The sequence below is a fragment of the Periophthalmus magnuspinnatus genome, chromosome 24 (genome assembly GCF_009829125.3).
Source record: "Periophthalmus magnuspinnatus isolate fPerMag1 chromosome 24, fPerMag1.2.pri, whole genome shotgun sequence".
NCBI classification, from domain to species: domain Eukaryota; kingdom Metazoa; phylum Chordata; class Actinopteri; order Gobiiformes; family Gobiidae; genus Periophthalmus; species Periophthalmus magnuspinnatus.
This window is the reverse complement of record NC_047149.1, coordinates 25,751,243-25,776,135: the sequence shown is the minus strand read 5'-3', so window position 1 is coordinate 25,776,135 and position 24,893 is coordinate 25,751,243. Positions and strand designations below refer to the sequence as shown.

The 24,893-nt window shown below is 42.0% G+C and overlaps 1 protein-coding gene across 1 annotated transcript in view; it reads right to left on the bottom strand.

The window, feature by feature from the left end:
- Nucleotides 1-4,951: 4,951 nt before the first annotated feature.
- The window catches only part of evlb (Enah/Vasp-like b), an 89,367-nt gene continuing 69,425 nt past the window's right edge, over nt 4,952-24,893 (bottom strand). Inside the window, exons 4-13 of the mRNA XM_055232068.1 lie at nt 16,011-16,077; nt 12,747-12,814; nt 11,720-11,964; nt 10,680-10,780; nt 10,569-10,596; nt 7,521-7,572; nt 7,381-7,438; nt 6,611-6,668; nt 6,477-6,534; nt 4,952-5,140 (exon numbers count right to left, since the gene is read on the bottom strand). Of these exons, the coding sequence (XP_055088043.1) occupies nt 5,103-5,140; nt 6,477-6,534; nt 6,611-6,668; nt 7,381-7,438; nt 7,521-7,572; nt 10,569-10,596; nt 10,680-10,780; nt 11,720-11,964; nt 12,747-12,814; nt 16,011-16,077 (773 nt within the window). The 3' untranslated portion in view covers nt 4,952-5,102. The remainder of the gene's footprint in view (nt 5,141-6,476; nt 6,535-6,610; nt 6,669-7,380; nt 7,439-7,520; nt 7,573-10,568; nt 10,597-10,679; nt 10,781-11,719; nt 11,965-12,746; nt 12,815-16,010; nt 16,078-24,893) is intronic.

Genomic DNA, 24,893 nt, shown 5'->3' with positions numbered 1-24,893 from the left:
GTTAAACTCAAGAATCATTTTAATTAAATAAGGTTTATTTTAAGTGAAGTTTAAGGTGAATTAGTCTGATAACGCAGTGTTTCTCAAACTGTGGGACGTGTACACACGTCTGTTGATGGGAATTCTGGGGCCCAGGGTAAGAAACGTCATATCAGCCCCACTGATATAAATATGATGAAGGTCCTGGGACAACAGACCCCCTTTGTCCCCCCGAAGTCCACTTTTAGACCTGGTTTAGTTCTAGATTAGACCTGGTTTAGTTCTAGTTTAGACCTGGTTTAGTTCTAGTTTAGACCTGGTTTAGTCCCAGTTTAGACCTGGTTTAGTTCTAGCTTAGACCTGGTTTAGTCCTGGATTAGACCTGGTTTAGTTCTAGTTTAGACCTGGTTTAGTTCTAGTTTAGACCTGGTTTAGTTCTAGTTTAGACCTTGTTCAATCCTGGTTTAGTCCTGTTATAGACCTGGTTTAGTCCTGAATTAGACCTGGAATAGTCCTGTTATAGACCTGGTTTAGTCCTGGTCTAGTCCTAGTTTAGACCTGAAATAGTCCTGTTTTAGACCTGGTTTAGTTCTAGTTTAGACCTGGTTTAGTCCTGTTTTAGACCTGGTTTAGTCCTAGTTTAGACCTGAAATAGTCCTGTTTTAGACCTGGTTTAGTTCTAGTTTAGACCTGGTTTAGTCCTAGTTTAGACCTGGTTTAGTCCTAGTTTAGACCTGGTTTAGTCCTAGTTTAGACCTGGTTTAGATCTGGTGATACTTGGTGTGAATTTGTCGAGTATTTGCTTCATATTAAATATAAAATCTTTCTTTAATCTGCGGTTGATGCATTTTGTTAAACCCAGAGGAGTCGACAGGGGGCGACAGAGAGGCCTGTTGTCTCGGGCCCCTGGTTTTTACGGGCCCAGAATTAGATCCTTTTGTTATTAATGTTTATAACTGAGGGGCCCATGTGAGGCTTTTTGCCCTGGGACCCCCACATTTCCCTGGACGGGCCTGTTTAGAGCCACAGTTAAAACTTTATACACACAGTTGTTGTTTTTTCTCGATGTTTATGTCGAGATTCAAACCGCCAACGCTCTACCAACTGAGCCACTGTCGCCTTAAGGTTTAATAAATTCCCATCTGTAATATTTGAACAAATCCATGAATCCAGATGTTTAATAAACACTTAAACCAGCTCAAATAGTTGAACATATATTTCAGAGTTTTATTTAATTCACTGTAAAGTTCGTGTTTGTTTTTTGTCTTTTTTGTCTTGTCACAAAGCGGTTTGTCATAAAAAGGGAAAAAATACTCAACACATCACCGGATCCTTGCAGCCAATAGACATTTTATTAACAACATGGTCACAAATATTCTCGTGTAATATCATTATGTTTTTATTTTTTTTTTAAATTGCAAAATCCAAACAAGTTTATTCAACCCTTTCACTTTTTTTCAGGCCTTTTTTTCACATATTTGTGTCGGCGAAAGGGGTAAAAAACATCGTAAAAACTCTCCAGGTCGTGTGAATAAAACAAAAATGCTCTTTTAAAATAATATAAAATACAAAAACTAACAAAAACATGTGCAACACTAAACTGTATCTTTCCTGTCAGACTCGTGTCGTTGAAGCTGTTGTCTCTGTTTTGTTTCGAAAGCGACTTTAAAACAAACACATCAGAGGTGGGACGTGCAGCCGACAACTGGACTGTAGTAACTGTACTGCTACTTTGAAGTAATTACTCAAGTAGACGTAAAAAGTGTACTCTCTACTCGAGTAAAGTGAAACGCATTTGGAGAAAACTCACTGAAAGAACTGTATCCAGGGCCGGTTCAGACGATAATCAGACTGAGCAGCTGCTTAGGGCCCCGAGACCACTAGGGGGCCCCCAAGAGCTCATACATTTATAGTGGAAATAGCATAATATATCAACTGGAACACATTAAAATCCACTGGAAACAAAAAAAACTGTCTAGAATTTCAAAAATCTTGAGCCCTTCCCCCTCACGTTTGTTACTATTCTTTTGGTTATAGTATTTGTGTCGTTCTGGATGTTTTCAGTCTGATGTTGTTCAGATAAAAACACAAAAACAACTGGACAAAGTGATGAGAGTCAGAATATGTCAAATGTGAATCACCAACAGCCGAGCCAGGAGGGGGCCCCAGAGACACATTCAGCCCGGGGCCCCCTGAAAGCTGGAGCCGGCCCTGGATGTACGCACCATTTTGATTTAAAATTTCAAAGACCTGACCTCTCTGTGACCCCAGATACGAGTGTAACATGTTCAAATCACATTTATCTTTTACTGATAACAATTAATAACGCTGATTTATTCTTAAAAACAAAAACATTGGACAGATTTCCCGTTTATTGATGTTATAATTTGGTGTTTTCATTCAAAATCCTGTATAAACTGCGTAAAAAAGTGGACTAAGTGAGGCCAAATGAAGCTCATCGAAGCTAGCAGTTATAGCGGCTAATTTAGAGCCGAGTTCCGTTTTAGGAATTCTGCCCGCGCGTATCATAGCAACCAAAGAGCCAATCAGGAGCGAGGATGTTAAAGGTAACGCCCCTTCCCGCCTGCACCACTAGTTTCCAACGCTTGGGCAAAAAAGGCGCCTGATTTGTCTGTTATTAATGTTCATATCTTGATTCACGGCGGCTAGCGGGTTAGCTACGTCCATTTATATACACCGTCTGTGTCCGCACGTGACATTTTCATTTGTTTTTTTGTTTTTTTCAATAGTTTTAAAGCTCAAATCCAGTTGGTTTAAACCTAAAATGACTCACAAATGACGTCAGTTCAACAGAATAAGTTTAAAAATGTGAGAAATATCGTAATAGAAGGTAGAAATGACGAGTGGGCGTGTCCAGGTGGAGGTGAAAACGGGGGGAAATTGACAAAATGGCGTCTAAATAATCAGCAATTAAAAGATGACGTAAACGTGAATCACTCCAAATACAACTAGAACATGGTTAAACGCTCGGAAAAGTCCATTTTGCAGAATAAGTCCGGTCAAATTACACAAGTGCGATTCGTTTCCAAAGTTACTGAAGTAAAAGTAACCGAGTACTACCCACCTCTGATGAAAACCACGGCAAAGACAGCTTTAACAAGACGCCGACAGGGTAAAAATATAAAATACATTTGTGAAACAGAAATAAAGTGATCCATTTTCCGAGAAGAGAGGGGGAGTGGGCGGAGAGACAGATCAGTGCTGGAGGGAGCGCTGCAAAAAAACACGTCTGCACGAGTTCAAATGGCGTCAACTCAGAATCTGGATCTGACCCGTCGTAAAAAGTCTCATCTAGAGCTTTTTTTTTTCATCTCTCATAACCTACGGATACCCTGAACCGCCGACCTCCAGTCACTCACGCACACGCCGCATTCATACCAAGGCAAAATGGGTGAAGTGTCTTGCTCGAGGGCGCGACAGCAGCATGAACTCGTGTTTTTAAAGTCTAAACCGTCACTTTAGTTGAACTGAATTACATATATAATTCTTTAAATGTGAAAATATATGTGTCACCAGAATTAGATTTTTGGACTGTTTAAATCACATGTGTCAAACTCAAGGCCCGGGGGCAAAATGCGGCCCGACATGTCATTTTTATGTGGCCTGGCGACAAGGTAAATTTAAATGTATGACAGTTTTAAATGTCAGTTTATCAGGAGTTACGCATTTACACATTTTTTTTTTAATCTTTGCAAATTTGAGACCAACTATTTTGCTGACGTGGCCCTCGGTGAAATTGAGTTTGATGTCGCTGGTTTAAATGGTCACGGTCAAGTTAACGGCGAGTTTAAACTTTTAATCATCATCAAAACTGGGACAAAACCAGGACTAAACTTGACGACTGCGGGTTTGACTCACCGACTGCATAAAAACGTGGACTAAATGAGTTTCGTAATTGGAATTCTGACCGTGAGTATCGTAGCAACCAAAGAGCCAATCAGGAGCGAGGCTGTTGAAGGTAACGCCCCTTCCCACCCACTCTGCTGTTTTAGCAGGGAGTGGGCGCTTAGCAACACTGTCAATCAAACCTGTTGCTTACGCTAGCGCACATATGTCAAAGCCAGGCCCGGGGGACAAATCTGGCCCGTGGTGTAATTATCTTTGGCCCGTGATGTCATGTCAGATGTGCTTTAGAGCTGGTCTGCTGGTGTAAAGCACATGCACCACTAAGACTACAAATCCCAGAATGCTTTGCTGGTACGCTGGTGCTCGATTATACATTTTCTCGATGCACTTTTTCTACTCCAAGGCCTGGACTGTTAATAGTTTAAAGAGTTTAAAAAGGAACTTGACCGTTTATTTTAACTATTTAAATAAGAAATGAATACTACTGATGTGTCTTTTATTTCAAATTTAATGTCTCAAATGTTTCTAATATGAAACTTGAGTTATTTCAGCTAAAGTTTATATGAAAAGGCTGAACATTTCACATCAGTTTGTCAATAAATGTTGAGTTTGGCCCAGTGTGAGTTTGAGTTTGACGCGTCTGCTCTTGATTTACGGACAAAATAGTGAAATGAAACCCCCAGGATCGTGTTAATACGAACATTTAAGACCAAAATGACCAGAGTCGATGTAGACGGAAGCGCGCACACGATCACTTCCTGTTTGTAACGCGGCGGCGGCTAGCAGGTTAGCTATGTCCATTTACATAAACAGTCTACGGTTTGACTCTCAGGTCTTTTTATGTGGCGTTTGCATGTTCTCCCTGTGCACAAAAGCTCAAATCCTCCCTCTAACGTCGTCCTGACCAAGACTAGCTCCAGATCTTTGGGGTTAGGTCCTCGACAGGTGACCCCAGCAGCACCGAGCGACGGGTCAAACGCGGTGAGATTCTGAATTCAGTCATTTTTACTCTGGTGCAGATACAGATTTGCTCTTCGCCCCGACGTACACACATTTAAACAACCAAACCCATGATACACAGACGTCACAGAGGCGGATGTGGGACGGTGATGTCACAGTATTACTCCTCTTCTTCTTCTTCTTTTCTTCTTTTTGTTCGTTTCTTCTTCTCGAGGGCCACAGCGCCGCAGCAGGTCACGTTTTTGAAAAAGGTTTTTTTTTTTTTTTTGTTTTTCGGGGGCAGTGGCTCCGAAAGATTATGTCGTGCTAACCCGAGTGAGTTCATGTCTAAGAGCTGTGAGGGAAACACAAAAAAACAGTTAATTAAAGTTTATTAAAATGTGAAAATATGTAAATAAAAGTAGTATTAAATAAACGCAGCGACTGTATCTCAGTTTAAAGCCGTGAAAGTTGGAGCGGTTAAAGGAACTGTATGTGATTGTGACTTTAAATTTCAGAAACATGACCTGTGTCTGCAGATACGAGGTAAATCTGTTCAAATTAAATTTATCTTTTACTGACTCTAATGCTCTAATGTTGGTTTATTCTTATTTACAAAAACATTGGACATGACGAGCCATTTACTGTATTTTCAGGACTGTAAGTGTCACTTTTTTCATAGTTTGTCCAGAGCGACTTATATGTGAAATTATTAAAATATATAGTTTCACATCTTTGTTATTGTCGCACTGAGAACCACACGAGGGCGCTCTAGGCTTGTACCAGTATCTACTACACAGAGCGGAGCTTCATCTTCCTCCAGAGTGGGTGGAGTTATTCAGAAGCGACACTGACGATGAAGAATTTAATGGATTTATTGATTTGGAGTGAGATCCAGAGTAAACTTGTTGCTTGTTTTTATTCTTTATTTATCTGATTAACTGTTAATATCTTACGTTAACAAACCAGACACGTGTTCAGTTCTGTCTGTGCTTCATGTCGCTGAATAAATATAAATGTGTTACGTTAGCGTGATGTACTGATATTCAGCCTGTTGTTCCACATTTTATTATTATTATTATAACTTGACTTTAAAGATAAAATGTCTGTTCTTGATCTCGGATTTTGTAAAATAAATTTCCCACAAAATGCGACTTATATATGTTTTTTTCTTCATTATTATGCATTTTTTCTGGCTGGTGCGTCTTATACTCCAGAGCGACGTATAGTCCAGAAAATACAGTATTTATATTATTTTATTTATGTTTACGTCCAACCACAAATCTCAACTTGTCCAAACTACTGCTGCTACAAATTTACAATAAAATGCTACAATAAAACTGAACTAGGACTAAACTAGGTTCACATCAGGGCTAAACTTGGCTGAAATCAGAAGAAAAGCAGGACTAAAGTTTGCATATTCTTCCTGTGTCCGTGTTAAGTTTGACACAGACTCGTTTGCGCCCTCTATCTGCAGGTTAAGGCTCTGGACACACACAGAGTGCAGACGGCACCTTTAAACTTGTTCTAGCTCTCAGTCTTGTTCTAGATTAGACTCACTCTATATTTTACCTTTAGCGCTGCCTAGTGGTTATTGTTGTGCATTACATCTGCCTTGTGTCACAGTTGAATTCTCTTTAAACTTAATAATGAAGGAAATATGTTGTTTTTCCGCAGCATTTATAACTCACCATCGATAATTTCCTCCTTTACTTTGTGCAGCTCACGGAAAACTTCATCCAAAATTTCCTTCAAAATAAAAAAGAAAAACATGAACCTGATATTCTTTTCACAAACACCTTCAAAATAAAACAGTTTTTTTTACCTGTTTCATCCTATCGAAGTCTACGTCTGAGTCTCCTCCGCTGCCGGCAGCTCTGGCCCTGAGTGAACAAACCCCACGTTACACTTTTATTACAAACAAACATCATTTTAATGTTTAGTAACAAGTAACACACAGTCCACGTTATACCACAGATTTTTGGAATATTTTTGATATCATTATTTATGTTTATTTAAGAAACGTGGTCTACTACAGTCATACCTCCTCAAAATAAAACAATAGAAATAAAAATATAATAAAATAAATAACAAATTATTATTGTTGTTGTTATTATTTATGTATATATTTATTTATTATTGTTATTTATTTTTATTATTATTTATTTATTTATTATTATTATGTATTTATTTATTTTATTATGATTAATTATTTATTATTATTATTATTTATTTATTTATATTAATTTAAATAGCCTTTGTCTGTTATTTATTATTATTTATTTATTTATATTAATTTAAATAGCCTTCGTCTATTATTTATTTATTTATATTAATTTAAATAGCCTTCGTCTATTATTTATTTATTTATATTAATTTAAATAGCCTTTGTCTATTATTTATTATTATTAATTTATTTATATTAATTTAAATAGCCATAGTCTATTATTTATTATTAATTATTTATTTATATTAATTTAAATAGCCATCGTCTATTATTTATTATTATTTATTTATTTATATTAATTTAAATAGCCTTTGTCTATTATTTATTATTATTTATTTATTTATATTAATTTAGCCTTCGTCTCTTACCTTGACACCATGGACCTGTCGGCAGAGTTGGCCCGGTCCCACGGTTTCCTCACACCGTCTAAACAAATTAATAATAAAAACAAATGTGAATATCGTTGTATAAATTTGTTATATCGATGTGTTTAATGAGGCGATTTTACCTGTAGAGTTTTGTCCGCTACGAGTGCTGGGTGAAGGTGAATTTGGATCATCCTAAACACAAGAAAAAGTCAATATAAAACACTCTGAGAATCTGTTTTTGCCGACACAGACGGTGTAACGAGGACGACTCCCACAGCGCTCGGCTCCAGTCAAATGAAGCTCATCGACGCTCGCAGGTTAGCCATGTCCATTTATACATACAGTCTGTGTACGCATCCAAGTCACAGTTATGATATTCGATCTATACACAAACAGAAGGCCTCAGATTAATCAGAGCGTTTTCTATACACATAAGTCTTACAATGTGAAAGATCGATGCATATGTGTTCAAAATGTGTCCAAAGTGTATCCAAAATGTGTCCAAAGTGTGTCCAAAATGTGTTCAAAATGTGCCCAAAATGTGTCCAAAGTGTGCCCAAAGTGTGTCCAAAATGTGTCCAAAATGTGCCCAAAATGTGTCCAAAGTGTGCCCAAAGTGTGTCCAAAATGTGTCCAAAATGTGCCCAAAATGTGTCCAAAGTGTGCCCAAAGTGTGTCCAAAATGTGTCCAAAGTGTGCCCAAAGTGTGTCCAAAATGTGTCCAAAATGTGCCCAAAATGTGTCCAAAATGTGCCCAAAATGTGTCCAAAATGTGCCCAAAATGTGTCCAAAATGTGTCCAAAATGTGTCCAAAATGTGTCCAAAATGTGTCCAAAATGTGCCCAAAATGTGCCCAAAATGTGTCCAAAATGTGTCCAAAATGTGCCCAAAATGTGCCCAAAATGTGTCCAAAATGTGTCCAAAATGTGTCCAAAGTGTGTCCAAAATGTGTTCAAAATGTGTCTAAAATGTGTCCAAAATGTGCCCAAAATGTGTCTAAAATGTGTCTAAAGTGTGCCCAAATTGTGTCCAAAATGTGTCCAAAATGTGCCCAAAGTGTGTCCAAAATGTGTCCAAAATGTGCCCAAAATGTGCCCAAAATGTGTCCAAAATGTGCCCAAAGTGTGTCCAAAATGTGCCCAAAATGTGCCCAAAGTGTGCCCAAAATGTGTCCAAAATGTGCCCAAAATGTGTCCAAAATGTGTCCAAAATGTGTCCAAAATGTGCCCAAAATGTGCCCAAAATGTGTCCAAAATGTGTCCAAAATGTGTCCAAAATGTGTCCAAAATGTGTCCAAAATGTGCCCAAAATGTGCCCAAAATGTGTCCAAAATGTGTCCAAAGTGTGTCCAAAATGTGTTCAAAATGTGTCCAAAATGTGCCCAAAATGTGTCCAAAATGTGTCCAAAATGTGCCCAAAATGTGCCCAAAATGTGTCCAAAATGTGCCCAAAGTGTGTCCAAAATGTGCCCAAAATGTGCCCAAAGTGTGCCCAAAATGTGTCCAAAATGTGCCCAAAATGTGTCCAAAATGTGTCCAAAATGTGTCCAAAATGTGCCCAAAATGTGCCCAAAATGTGTCCAAAATGTGTCCAAAATGTGTCCAAAATGTGTCCAAAATGTGTCCAAAATGTGCCCAAAATGTGCCCAAAATGTGTCCAAAATGTGTCCAAAGTGTGTCCAAAATGTGTTCAAAATGTGTCTAAAATGTGTCCAAAATGTGTCCAAAATGTGCCCAAAATGTGTCTAAAATGTGTCCAAAGTGTGCCCAAATTGTGTCCAAAATGTGTCCAAAGTGTGTCCAAAATGTGTTCAAAATGTGTCTAAAATGTGTCCAAAATGTGTCCAAAATGTGCCCAAATTGTGTCCAAAATGTGTCCAAAATGTGCCCAAAATGTGTCCAAAATGTGCCCAAAGTGTGTCCAAAATGTGCCCAAAATGTGTCCAAAGTGTGCCCAAAGTGTGTCCAAAATGTGTCCAAAATGTGCCCAAAATGTGCCCAAAATGTGTCCAAAATGTGTCCAAAATGTGTCCAAAATGTGCCCAAAATGTGTCCAAAATGTGCCCAAAATGTGCCCAAAATATGTCCAAAGTGTGCCCAAAATGTGCCCAAAGTGTGCCCAAAATGTGCCCAAAATATGTCCAAAGTGTGCCCAAAATGTGCCCAAAGTGTGTCCAAAATGTGCCCAAAATGTGCCCAAAGTGTGTCCAAAATGTGCCCAAAATGTGCCCAAAATATGTCCAAAGTGTGTCCAAAATGTGCCCAAAGTGTGCCCAAAATGTGCCCAAAATATGTCCAAAGTGTGCCCAAAATGTGTCCAAAATATGTCCAAAGTGTGCCCAAAATGTGCCCAAAATATGTCCAAAGTGTGTCCAAAATGTGCCCAAAGTGTGCCCAAAATGTGCCCAAAATATGTCCAAAATGTGTCCAAAATATGTCCAAAGTGTGTCCAAAGTGTGCCCAAAATGTGTCCAAAATGTGTCCAAAATGTGTCCAAAGTGTGCCCAAAATGTGCCCAAAGTGTGTCCAAAATGTGCCCAAAATATGTCCAAAGTGTGTCCAAAATGTGCCCAAAGTGTGCCCAAAATATGTCCAAAGTGTGCCCAAAATGTGTCCAAAATATGTCCAAAGTGTGCCCAAAATGTGTCCAAAATATGTCCAAAGTGTGCCCAAAATGTGCCCAAAATATGTCCAAAGTGTGCCCAAAATGTGCCCAAAGTGTGTCCAAAGTGTGTCCAAAGTGTGCCCAAAATGTGCCCAAAATATGTCCAAAGTGTGTCCAAAATGTGTCCAAAATGTGTCCAAAATGTGTCCAAAATATGTCCAAAATAGCTCAATAAGACATTTTCTATAAGATTTAAGAAACTAGGGCTGAGCGACAAAGACTATAATATTAGATTATAATATTACACAGAGTTATTACTGATCAATCACAATTTACACAACTTCCGCTCTGACAAACCTTTGTATTAATTTCCTGAACATAAAAACAGACTTGTGCCTATCGTCTGAATAAAGACGTGAACAAAGTGAGTCTGACGTCACCCACAGCGTCCAGCTCCAGTCACACGAGGCTAAACCAAGGCTAGGAGTTACAGCGGCCAATCGGGAGCGAGGATGTTGAAGGTAACGCCCCTTCCATCGCTTAGCAACATTAAACTCTAAGGAAAAATAAAAGGTTTCACTCACATTTTGTCCGTCTTCTGCTGCTTTCCTTCTGTAAACACAAATAAACACACATCTATAAGTGAACGCACAAATATACAGTCGATTTTTAGTTATGGCGCTTTGACCTCTGACCTCCGAGCCAACAGTGCGTTCATCTCCTCCATCAGACCGCCGCTTCCTCCGCTCGTCCGGTTCGCTTCAGTTTTAGGAGCTGACGATGAATTCTCCTCTGACTGAAAAGCAGAGACTCGAGTAATTGTTACGAAAATACTAGTTTACTACAGTATTTTAACGCCAAGGGACACACAAAGGTGAGGGTTTAAACAGCTGATCGTCTGGTTGGTGGGCAAATGCTTAAACAACTCTGCCACTATCCACAAAAAAAAAAAAAAAATTATTCCAGGCCTGTCAGCAGAAATTTGGGGGCCCCGGGGCAAGAAGACTGAAATGGGCCCCTCGTCGTACAAATATAAATTAATAGGCAGTGGTTTCATTTGTGGTCGTCTAAGACCCTGGGGCCCGGGACAACAGACCCCCCTGACCCCCCTGACCCCCCTGTTGACCCCCCTGGGTTGTTCTATAATTCACAAAAAAAAAAGTTCATATTTAACGATCTTGATTTTAGATTTTATTTTGTCTAATTAAAATAAAAACAAAAATATTTTAAAATTAATTTCCTGAATAGAAACAATAACTTTAACAATATATTTGAATAATGTAACACAAAAAAAAAAAAGTCAAGATTCTTTATTATTAGTCTGTCACATCTCCAAAGCTCAAAACGCTCTGTTCCACCTTGTGATGTCATCAAGTGGTAGTTTTCAAGCTCCTTTTATCTTTAGTTCAGTAGAAATAGAAAATTCCAGGGCTAAAATGATCCAAATGATTCTAGAAATGAAGGTGTGTGGAGTTTAAAAACACAGTGGAGCACTTCCTGTATCACCACATGATGACATCACAAGGTGGAACAGAGTGTTTTCAGTTTGAGAGAAGAACTCAGCCTAAATCTGCAGGTTTGTGCGTTAAACGTGAGAATGAAACAAAACACACCTCCGGGTCTGTTTGTGACGAGGAAACATTATAAAATAGATCAGAAAATAATGTAATTAAAATAAATAAATAAATAAATAAATAAATAAAATAAATAAATAGTAAGATGAATTCAAACTCACTCTTTGGACACGTCTGAGTTTGGCCCCTGCGATCATGGCCGCCAGTCCGGTGGGCGCCGGGGACTCGTCTCCGTGGCCGCCCCCCAGAGGCAGAGGGGGAGGGAGGGGGGGCTGGGGGGCCGCGGTGGGGGGAGGCGGGCCCGGGGGAGGCGGCGGGGGAGGAGGAGCCCCGCCCATGTTCATACACGGAGGGACTACAGGGGGCGCTACAGACAGCACGGCGGGGTGGCCCTGGAAGGGAGAACCTGCGGAAAACACGGACGGATGAATAAATGTGTTTTTGTAAAGAGAAAGTCTGAAAACAGCGCCCTCTACCGCACTGTTAGCGTCACTACTTCCTGTTAGCGTCACTACTTCCTGTTAGCGTCACTACTTCCTGTTCAGATTTATCTCCATGAGGTTTGTGTCGAGTTTTGCTAAAATGAATAAATATTTAAAGATCAGACAGTGACAGGGAGCTGCAGGTGGGTCAGAGGTCAGAGGTCAGAGGTCAGGTTCAGACAGTGGAAAGGACTAAACCAGGACCAAACCAGGACCAAACCAGGACTAAACGAGGACTGAACCAGGACTAAACCAGGACTAAACGAGGACTAAACCAGGACTAAACCAGGACTAAACCAGGACTAAACTAGGACTGAACCAGGACTAAACCAGGATTAAACCAGGACTAAACATGGACTAAACCAGGACCAAACCAGGACTAAACCAGGACTGAATCGGGACTAAACCAGGACTAGAGTTCAGAGGTTAGGGTCAGACAATGGACAGAGAGCTGCGTGTGGGTCAGGGGTCAGAGGTCAGAGGTTAGGGGAGAAGAGACATGTTTGTGTCTCAATGCTAACGCTAATGCTAACTTTAAGGCATAACAAATATTAAAACAACACGAACTGAAGTATTCTACATATAAAAACAATCGGGTATTTTTTAATCGATCATTTTAATCAATTTGAAATAAAAAATTCAAAAGTTACATCATTCTGTCATGAGTTATTTGAGTTTTATGACGTGACATTTAAAGGTGAAACACCTGAGTTGGACGAGCGTCGCTCTCGCTCCATGTGAGCCTGGATCTGCTGCTGCTGCTCCATCATCTGCCTGAAAACACACAAACATCTTCAATAAAACGTGTTTGAAAATGAATGTCCAGGTTCTTCTCTCGCCGTCGAGTCTGGAACAAACGCCCTGGCAACGAGAAAAGTCTGGAAATATGTGTAAAGCAACAACAGGGAATATTACCCACAAAGAACATCTCCAACATGAACCATCCAGGACTAAACCAGGACTAAACCAGGACTAAACCAAGACTAAACCAGGACTAAACCAAGACTAAACCAGGACTAAACCAGGACTAAACCAGGACTAAACCAAGACTGAACCAGGACTAAACCAGGACTAAACCAAAATTTACCTATAGGACTAAGCCAGGACTAAACCAGGACTGAACCAGGACTGACCCAGGACTGAACCAGGACTGAACCAGGACTGAACCAGGACTAAACCAGGACTAAACCAGGACTAAACCAGGACTGAACCAAGAATAAACCAGGACTGAACCAAGACTAAACCAGGACTAAATCGAGTCTAAACCAGGTCTAAATCAGGACTAAACCAGAACTAAACCAGGACTAAACCAGGACTAAACCAAGACTAAGCCAGGACTAAACCAGGACTGAACCAGGACTGAACCAGGATTAAACAAAGACTAAATCAGGACTAAACTGGAACTAAACTGGGACTAAACCGGGTCTAAACCAGGTCTAAACCAGGACTAAACCAGGTCTAAATCAGGACCAAACCAGGACCAAACCAGGACTAAACCAGGACTGAACCAGGTCTGAACCAGGTCTAAATCAGGACTAAACATGGTCTGAATATTCTTTGGTGAAGTTTAATTCTGTCTTCAGTTTTAAAAGGCCCGTATTTTGTTTTCTGATGTTTTAATGTCGTTTCCTCGTCACACACAGACCTGGAGTTGTGTTTTGTTTCATTCACACGTTTAAACACACAAACCTGTAGATTTACACTTCTCTCAAACTGAAAACACTCTGTTCCACCTTGTGATGTCATCGTGTGGTGATACAGGAAGTGCTCCACTGTGTTTTTAAACTCCACACACCTTCGTTTCTAGAATCATTTGGATCATTTTGTGTCATATAGAATCTTCAAACTTCATGTTGTATCTGTAGTTTTTTTATTTTTTGGAAATAGTCGGTGATAAAAAGACAAAACCTCAGACATCTGGAGTTTCTCTTCCTTTTTCCTGTTTGACGTTTTGCACATTTGTGTCATATTTGGACCGAACCTGCTGTAAACTCCCGTCTCCTCCGATCTCACATCTCTCCATCATGAACGAGTGAGTCTGCCCTCCCTCCGTGTCCTGAACAACATGGAGGACGAGTTTGAAGAATGTTCCAGAAGCGTCGCACAGAGTCAGCGGATCTCTCTCTCTCTCTCTCTCTCTGCCCCCCTCACTCCCTCTCTTTGTCTCTCTCTACCTCTCTCTCTTTCACCCCACGCTCTTTTCTCTCTCTATCTCTCCCCTCCCTCCTCCTATTTGCCTCTCTGTCTCTACCTCACTCTCTCATTACTCTCCCACCACCACGAGACGCCGCTCGACTCCACATCGACATGAGGACGAGACGCCGCTCGCCCCGAAGGATTGTGGGAAAAAGGGGATTATGTTTGTGATGCGTCTTTTAAAAGGAGGATTATGTTAAAAGTTCAAATTTAAGCACATTTATCCACGAGTTTAAGCGTCTGAGAGAAGAGACGCAGTGATACAGCGTGTTCTGTTTCGATATCGATACTGATACTTTGGGTTTAACTATCAATACCCGATATTAACCGATACCAGTCCCTCCCTCTTTGTGTCTCTCTCTCCCACTGCCTCTTCCTCTCTATCTCACTCTCTCCTTTCTCTCCCACCCTTCTCTCTTCCCTCCCACTCTCGCCCTGTCTGTCGATCCCTCCCCTCCCTCTTTATCTCTCATCCTTCCCACTGTTTTCTCTCTCTCTCTCTACCTCGCTCTCTCCTTTCTCTTCCACCCTCTTTTTCTTGCTCATTTTGTCACTCCTTTTCCCCTCATCCTCCCCACTTTTTCTCTACTCCCCTCTTTCTCTCACTCCCTCCCTCTTCTCTCTCTCCTCTCTCTCCCACCCCTTCTCTCTTCTCCCCCTGTGTATCTCTCCCCTCCCTCCCTCTTTATCTCTCTCCCTCACTCCCTGTCTCTCACTTCCTTTCTCTCCTCTCTCTACCTCGCTATTTTTTTCCTCTCCCTCTCACTCCCTGTCTCTCTTCTCTTTACCCTGCTCTCTTCTTTCTCTCCCACCCCCTCTCTTCTCCCCTCTCCGTCTGTCCTTCCACCCCTCGTCTCTCCCTCCCTCCCTCTTTATCTCTCTCTTTCACTCCCTCTTTCCCGTCATCCTTCCCATTTTTTTTTGTCTCTCTCTCCCTCCCCTCTGATATTCCCTCCGCTCGCATTAGCAACAGGTTTGATTGACAGCGTTGCTAAGTCCGTCAACAGCCTCGCTCCTGATTGGCTCTTTGGTTGCTATGACACTCACAATCTTAATTCCAAATATGAAACTTTGCTCTAACTGCCACAAGAACGAGGTAGAACAACAGATCCTGATGTGGTGAAGAAAAGTTCAAATATGATGAGATTTTCTGTGTCAAAATTAGTCAGTTAAAAAGGTAAAAGGAGCTGTTCACTTGAAAACTACCACTTGATGACATCACAAGGTGGAACGTCGCATTTTGAGCTTTGTAGATGTTACAGACTAATAATAAAGTGTGACTCAAACATGTGTGAATGAAACAAAACACAACTCCAGGTCTGTTTTTGAGGAGGAAACAACATTAGAACACGACTTATTTAGGCTGAGTTCTTCTTTCAAAACTGAAAACACTCTGTTCCACCTTGTGATGTCATCGTGTGGTGATACAGGAAGTGCTCCACTGTGTTTTTAAACTCCACACACCTTCATTTCTAGAATCATTTGGATCATTTCAGCTCTGGAATTATTGCCAATCTACTACTGAACTAAAGGTAAACGGAGCTGTTCACTTTGAAAACTACCACTTGATGACATCACAAGGTGGAACAGAGCGTTTTGAGGTTTGGAGATGTAACAGACTAATAATAAAGTGTGACTCAAACATGTGAATGAAACAAAACACAACTCCAGGTCTGTTTTTGAGGAGGAAACAGTGTTAGAAAAATGACTTAACGCTGAAAAGAGTCACATTTGTGCGACATAAGACACTTCGGTCTCAGTGACATTTTCTCACCTCGCTCTCTGGGCTTCAATCTCCTCTGAGCTCGGACCATTCTGGACCTGGCGCTGGACGGCTGGACCTGACACACACACACAGAGACACACACACACAGAGACACACACACAGAGACACACACACACAGAGACACACACACACACAGAGTTCATTGACCTCTTTCATAATAATTACCCAGTTCATGTTTTTCTGTGTTAATTGAATCATCGCCGTGACGATCTCAGACTCTCGGGTTAATTATTCTCTTTGTCAATGAGAGAAATGACAACGAGACTAAATGAATCTGTGACGATGGATTAACGAGCGACTCCTGATTAAGACGTACGACAGACAACGAGGCGTAATTCACACGATCTGAGATTATCATGTCTCAGATGAACAACGACGTCATTACAGTGATACTTTTTACTTTTATTTCAGTACATTTGAGAGCAGTATCTGTACTTTCTACTGCACTACGTTTTTGAACAGGACTGAAAAGTAAAAAGTACATTTCATGATTTGAGGGATTTTTACCGTGTTCGTGGAAACATCCTGAATAAAATTTAAGAGTTTAAGCTTCAGCTTTGAGCAAAAAAAATAAATAAATACACAAAATTAAATAAATACCCAAAACAAAAATAGATAAATACCCAAAATAAAAATAAATACACAAAGAAAAAAATAAATGCACAAAATAATAATAAATACACAAAATAAAATAAATACACAAAAAAATAAATACACAAATTTAAATAAATACACAAAATTAAATAAATACACAAAATAAAATTAATACAAAAAATAAAAATAAATGCACAAAATAAAAATAAATACACTAAATAAAATAAATACACTAAATAAAAATAAATACACAGAAAAAATAAATGCACAAAATAAAAATAAATACACAAAATTAAATAAATACACAAAATAAAAATAAATACACAAAAATAAAGATTCGTGTTGCTCCTGTGACCAAAATATATCTCATTTTGAATCTGTATCACAACATTTACCCTTCAACAAATGAACAACACTTTTGTCAAATACAATTATGTTTTACTCTTAAGGTACATTTTTAAACGAGCACTTAAATACTGTAAGTAGATTTATACACGTGATACTTTTACTTGAGTAACTTTTAACTTCAGTATTTGTACTTTTACTCAAGTAACAAAATGGAGTACTTCATCCACCCCTGATTATTTCCCAAATGTCCCTAAAGTGCAATATGGAACTTCTCTTGAGTGGAGTCTGCCATGTGTCATCTCCATGGAGATATTATCGCTTTCCCTGGAATGTTCCACAGTATGGCATTAACCTCATCTATCATGATTGTATTTAGTTGCATGTTTTTATATTGCTAAAACAAAACAAAACAAAAAACAAACTTGAAAACATGCATTTATATTGACTGAGTGGGGTAACCTCTCCACAGATCTGACCTGTAAAACTGTAACTTTGACGCCACCTGCTGGTCTCCATGGAGATCTCTGAACGAGACTCAAAACAACATGATTATGCTCATTGTAAACTGTCTGCAGTGGTACAAACCTGCTCCTCACACATTCCTAGCATTAGATTGTGTACTTTATAAGTTTGACACAGCTAACAACAACTAGCATGCTAACAGCGCACACAAGCCTCATTTCCTGTTTTGCGGAGGATAAAACTCTTAAGCACATGACGTTTTGACAAGAAGAGCTGCTTTTACTCTGTTTGTGCGCTGGGGCAAGAGTCAAATTTCACTTGATTACATGAAAAAAAACACTGGTACAGCCCCTTTAATGCCATACTGCGGAACATTACAGGCTAAGCAGTAAGATCTCCATGGAAACAAGCCCAAGGCAGACCCTCCACCAGCAGCACTGAAGATAAAGACATAAAGACCTCAGAGTGTACACAGTTCATGACAGCGCCTCTGTGTACTGTGTGTACTGTGTGTACTGTGTGTACTATGTGTACTGTGTGTACTGTGTGTACTCTGTGTACTGTGGAGTCAGCTCCGGGGCATCTGGTGTAATCCCTTTAAACGGAGCTGTGATGTGCAGATGGAGGCGCAGATAAAAATGTGTAATTAATTTAAAACACGATACGACTGGAGCCAGACACAAGGATTAAGAAGAGAAAGAACGAGAAGAAGAGAAAGAACGACTCATCTGAACATCTCTGAGACAGGACGGAGAACAAGAGGAGGACGGAGAGAGAGAAAGAGAGAACAGAGAGGAGGAAGAGGACGGAGAGAAGGAAAGAGAGAGAAGAACAGAATGAGAAGAAGAGAAAGAACGACTCATCTGAACATCTCTGAGACAGGACGGAGAACAAGAGAAGAGGAGAAGAGGAGGACAGAGAGAGAGAAAGAGAGAGAAGAACAGAGAGGAGGAAGAGGACGGAGAGAAGGAAAGAGAGAGAAGAACAGAGGAGGAAGGAAGTGGACAAGAGAAGGAAAGAAAAGAACAGAGAGAAGTAAGGAGACAGAGAGAAGGAAAGATGGAAGGAAAGAGAGAGAAGGAAGGATGGAGAGGAGGAAAGAAGGGAGGAAAGAAAAGAACAAGAGAGGGAAGGAAGTGGACAGATAAGAAAAGAAGGAAGGAAAGAGAGAAGGAAGAGGTGAACAAGGAGAAGAAAAAAAGTGAACAGGAAGAAGGAAAGAAGAACATAGATGTGTAAACAAGTGGAGTAAGTGAGTGTGATGTCATCCATAGTTTTTGGCTCCAGTCACATGAAGCTCGTCGAGGCCGGAGCAGAGATCCATGTTTGAAACTCCGACCACGAGTATCATAGCAACCAAAGAGCCAATCAGGAGCGAGGCTGTTGAAGGTAATGCCCCGTCCCGTCCGCACCGCTGTTTTAGCAGGAGGCGGGCGCTTAGCAACGCTGTCAATCAAATCTGTTGCTAACGGTGGCTAGCGGGTTAGCTTTGTCCATTTATATAAACAGTCTATGGTCACTCCCTCTAGCATTAGCGACAGGTTTGATTGACAGTGTTGCTAGGCGCCTGCTCCAGATTATTCTCTCCACCTGCTCCGCCCTCGAGGAGCTTCATCTGGAGCTGAATCTGTGGTGACGTCAGACTCAGTCACTTCTTTGGTCTAGAGTCTTTGAGCGTGAACTACACGTCTGAACTGTCCCTTTAGCAGCTCCCAAAGGGGAGCCGCTCACAGAGGAGCCGCTCACCGAGGAGCCGCTCACAGAGGAGCCGCTCACCGAGGCGTCGTGTGGAGATGTTTAACGGCGTGTGTCGACCGTGTAGATCAGGTGACACGGAGGTAAAAATAACAGCGACCAAACAAAAGACCTGAGTCACCCCTGAGACACATAAGACTCTACAACAGCTCAGGTGTCTGTGTGTGTGTGTGTGTGTGTGTGTGTGTGTCTGTGTGTTTATGTGTTTAAATGTTTATGTGTAGAGTAGTACAGAGACAGTGAGGTCACAAACATATTTTCTGGATTCTCTGGAGTAAAAGTCACATCAGACAAAAAAAATGCAAAATAATGAAGAAAAAAACACACAAACGTCACAAATGTCCACAAACATGACAGACAGAGAGTCGTTTTCACTGATGTTTACTGTGGTCTTACTTCAGTTCACACCGGAGAACGAGCAAACACACAAAATGTAACACAAGGCTCGTATCACACAAACGCACAAACCTGCACATGACCACACGGAAAATACACACAACACTTTGGCCTGTGAGTAAACAAAACACTGAACACAAAACTTTATATTTTACTTTTCAATTGTTTCTTAGATAGTGCTCTGTCGGTAAAAACTTCTGAACCAGAAAACAGGAAGTAGTTTTCATGACCTTTAACCTTAAACTTATAATAAATGTTTAGTTTTTTAGTTAATCATATTGTTCCAAATGAAAAATTATCACCTTTATCGTTTTATAAATGAAGGGGAAAAAAATAAGGGAAGATTAAATATGAAATGTATAAAAGAAAATGAGTCAAGTACATTTTCTTACAAGTATTTCTTCCTTCTTCCCCTCCTCTCTTCCTCCCCTCTCTCACCCTGTTTCTCTCCATCCCCTATTCTGTTTCTCTCCTTCTCCCTCTCTTTACCTTTATCCATCCATCTCCTCTCACGTTCTGTCTTCTATCTCCCCCTCCTCCCTCTCTCTTCTTTTCTCTCTCTCCTCCCCTCCTCCCTCTCTCCTCCTTCCCTCCTTTCTCTCTCCCCTCTTCCCTCTCTCTCTCTCTCCTCTCCCTCTCTTCTCTCCCTGTCTCTCCTGTCCCTCTCTCTCCCTGTCCCCTTCTTCCCTCTCCTTGCTCTCTCATCCTCCCTCCCCTCTCCTCTCTCCTCCTTCCCTCCCTTCTCTCTCCCCTCTTCCCTCTCGCTCTCCCTCCTCTCCCTGTCTCTCCTATCCCTCTCTCCCCCTGTCCCCTTCTTCCCTCTCCTTACTCTCTCGTCCTCCCTCCTCCCTCTCTCTTCTTTTCTCTCTCTCCTCCACTCCTTTCTCTCTCCCCTCTTCCCTCCCTCTCTCTCCTCGTCTCTCCTGTCCCTCTCCCCTTCTTCCCTCTCCTTGCTCTCTCGTCCTCCCTCCCCTCTCCTCTCGTCCTCCCTCCCCCCTCCTCTCTCCTCCTTCCCTCCTTTCTCTCTCCCCTCTTCCCTCTCGCTCTCCCTCCTCTCCCTGTCTCTCCTATCCCTCTCTCCCCCTGTCCCCTTCTTCCCTCTCCTTACTCTCTCGTCCTCCCTCCTCCCTCTCTCTTCTTTTCTCTCTCTCCTCCCCTCCTCCCTCTCTCTCCTCCTTCCCTCCTTTCTCTCTCCTCCTCAAGTACATTTTCTTACAGGTATTACAAACACAACAGTGCAACCTAGTGGCCAAACACGTGAACTGTAACACGTATAATGAACCGTTGGATATTTATTCAGCTGAAGCACAGACAGAACTGAACACGCGTCTGGTTTGTTAACGTAAGATATTAACAGTTAATCAGATAAATAAAGCAGAAAAAACAAGCAAACGGCGCCCCCTGGACAAACGATGAAAAAAAGTGACACTTATCGTCCGGAAAATACGGTACTTCTTCCATCACCGCCTGAATATTAAGTGTTTGTATCTGTATTTTTGTAATAATCATTCAAAAAAACATCTCGAAACTATTACCTGGACAACACCGACGTCTTTAGTTTACAGTGAGGGACAAACACGACCTCGACGATGCTCCTCGTGTTTGTTGGGGACATTTACACCCCGAGAAAACGCAAAAACACGAGAAAAAAACACGAGCAGAACTGAGGCTTTTTGAACCAATTTGAAACGTTCCAAATATGTTTCTCCCAAAGTCGTTCCTCTCTAGTCGTCGTAGATGTTAAAGCGCTTCATGCAAACACAAAAACAGCAGAAGAAGAAGAAGAAAAGGAGGAAGTTTAAAGGAGGGATGTGTAGTTTTTCCGTGAAAGTAAAGAGAGGTCAAACTGAGGGTCGCTCTGTCGTTCTTACATGACACGCTGAAGAAGAGGAAGCGTCCGAAGCAAACGCAAAGACACTGACACAGCCACTCTCTGCTCACCATCGCTCTCCTCCATCTCCACCGGCAACATGGGGCTTCCCTCTCCCCAGACAACTCACGCCTATCTATCTGCTCTGTTCAGCTCTACACCCCTCCCTCTTTCCCTCTCTCTCTCCTCAACATGCATCCTATCTGTCTCTTTTATTCTTTCTCTCCACCTCTCACTCCCTCCTCCCTCGCTCCATCTCCTCTATCTCTATTCTTTCACTCTACCCCTCTCTCTCCCTCCTCCCTCTCTCCTATCTATCCACTCTGTTCTGTCTCTCCACCCCTCCCTCTATCTCTCTCTCTCTCCTCCCTCTTCTCTTTCTCCCCTCGATAACTTCATCCTATCGCTCCGTTATTCTTTCTCTCCACCTCTCACTCCCTCCTCCCTCGCTCCATCTCCTCTATTCTCTATTCTTTCCCTCTCTCTCCTATCTATCTACTCTATTCTGTCTCTCCACCTCTCTTTCTCTCCCTCTCTCTCCCCTGGCAACTCCATCCTATCTATCTTCTATCACATTTCTTTCTCTCTCTCCCTCTCCTCTTCCCCCCTCAACTACTCCCTCCTCTATCTCCTCTGTTCTCTTTCCATCCCTCTTTCCTTTTTCTCTCCTCGCTCGCCAGACAACTCCATCTATCTTCTCTAGTCTCTCACTTCACCGCTCTCTCTATTCTCTCTACCTCCTCTCTCTCCTCCCCCTCTCTTTCTTTCCCTCCTTCAACCCCTTCTCTTCCCCCTGTATTCTTTCTCTCTCCCTCCCTCACATCCTCCACTCTCCCTTTCTCTCTGTCTCCTCCTCGCCTTTTTCTTCCTTCTTCCCCTCCTCTCTTCCTCCCCTCTCCCACCCTGTTTCTCTCCATCCCCTGTTCTGTTTCTCTCCTTCTCCCTCTCTTTACCTTTATCCATCCATCTCCTCTCACACGTTCTGTCTTCTACCTCCCCCTCCTCCCTCTCTCTTCTTTTCTCTCTCCTCCCCTCCTCCCTCTCTCTCCTCCTTCCCTCCTTTCTCTCTCCCCTCTTCCCTCTCTCTCTCCTCCCCCTCTCTTCTCTCCCTGTCTCTCCTGTCCCCCTCTCTCCCCTTCTTCCCTCTCCTTACTCTCTCGTCCTCCCTCCCTCCACCCTCCTCCCCTCCTTTCTCTCTCCCCTCTTCCCTCTCCTCCCCTCTCTCTCTCACCTCTTCCTCTCCTCTCTTCTCTCTCTCTCCCCTTCTTCCCTCTCCTTACTCTCTCGTCCTCCCCCCTCCTCTCCCTGTCTCTCCTGTCCCTCTCTCCCCCTCCCTCCCTCCCTCCTCCCTCCTCCCCCTCTCGTTCCGGTGTCATGTGACCTGTGGTGTAACCTCACACCGCGGTCGTCGCAGCAGTGAAGCGACGTCTCTGTAAATGTTTTAAAAGGTCGAACTTTGAACAGAACGACTCAAAGTCTCATCACAGTTTGAGGATAAACTGTGTACTCGAGTAAAAGTACTCAAGTAAAAGTATCACAAGCAAAAGTATTAAAGTACCTGTTTAAAAATGTACTTTAAGAGTAAAAAGTAAAAGTATTTCACAGTGTTGTTCATTTGTTAAAGTGTAAATGTCGTGATATTGATTAAAATGAGACGTATTTTGGTCAAAAGTAACAAAAATAATCCATTTCTTATTTTTTCTTATGAATTTTGTGTATTTATTTTTGTTTTTCTTTTCTTAAACTTTCATCTGGATGTTTCCACGAACATGGTAAAAAAAACTCCTCAAATCAGATGAAAAATACTTTTACTTTTCAGTCCAGTTCAGAAACGTAGTGGAGTAGAAAGTACAGATACTCAAATGTACTCGAGTAAAAGTAAAACATGCCACAGTAAAATGTACTTAAGTACAGATATGTAAAACTTGTACTGTGTGCAGTACTTTATACAACTAAACACACACACACACACAGAGGGACACACTTTTCAAACAGATTCAACTCCATTTAACAAAATAAAGGCGTTTTTACTTTTATTTGTCTAATTCAATTTTTGCCTTTGTTTACATTACGGTTGCTAGGAAACATAACTGGAATTACCTCTATGTACTCTCTCCTCCCCCCTCCTCCTTCTCCCTCTATCTCTCCCCTCCTCCCTCTCTCCCCTCCGTCCCTCCTCCTTCTCCCTCTATCTCTCCCCTCCTCCCTCTCTCCCCTCCGTCCCTCCTCCTCCTCCCTCTCCTTCCCCCTCCTTCCTTCCCTCTCTCTGTCCCCACTCCATCTCTTCCCTCCCCTCTCCTCCACTATCCTTCATTTCTCCCCTCCTCCTTCCTCTTTCCCCTCTGTCTCTCCATCCCTCTCTTCCCTCCTCCTCCTCCTCCCCTCTCCTCCCTCTCTCCCCTTTTCCAAACAGATTAAACTTTATTTAACAAAATAAAGGCGTTTTTATTTATTTTCATTTGTTTGATCATGACCATTGCCTTATTCATTCAGTTTTTGCCTTTGTTTACATTACGGTTGCTAGGAAACATCACTGGAATTACCTCTATGTACTCTCTCCTCCCCCCTCCTCCTTCTCCCTCCATCTGTCCCCTCCTCCCTCTCCCCCTACTCCTCTCTCCTTCCCCCTCCTTCCTCCTCCCTCTCTCCCCTCTCCTCCTCCATCCTCCCTTTCTCCCCTCCGTCCCTCCTCCTTCTCCCTCCATCTGTCCCCTCCTCCCTCTTCCCCTACTCCTCTCTCCTTCCCCCTCCTTCCTTCTCCCTCTCTCCCCTCTCCTCCTCCATCCTCCCTTTCTCCCCTCCGTCCCTCCTCCTTCTCCCTCCATCCCTCCATCTGTCCCCTCCCCTTTGTTTACATTACCGTTGCTAGGTAACAATAATTACCCCTGCGTCACATCTGCTGCTCGTGTCCAACCAGGAAGTCAAATTATAAACCACAATTTTTTAAACGAGACGAAACTCTAAAAGATTTTTTTGTAAATTCCACAACATAAAAATGTGAGTGTGATTCTGAAACACGTCGGATCATGTGGAGTCGGTATTAACTGTGATTTTGTCCTCCCTCCCTCTCGTCTTTTCCTCCCTTTCTCCCTCTGTCTCCTTCTCCTCCATCTCGTTCCTCCCTCTCTCATTCCGCACTCTGTCCTTCCCTCTATCCTTCTCTCTGTCCCTCTTCCTCCTCGTTCCTCGCTCCTTCTCTCCTTGCCCCTTCTCCTCCATTTCCCTCTCTCTCTGTCCCTCCCTCTATCTCTTTCTCTTTCATGTCTTTCCTCCTTGTCCCCTCTCCCTCTCCTCCTTTTTACTCCTTCTCTCTCTCCTCCCGCTCTCTCAGTCTCCCTCTTTGTCTCCATCTCCTCCATGTCTTTCCTCCTTGTCCTCTCTCTCCGTCTCCTCCATGTCCCTCCCCTCTCTCTCTCTCCTCCCTCTCTCTGTCCCTCCCTGTCTCT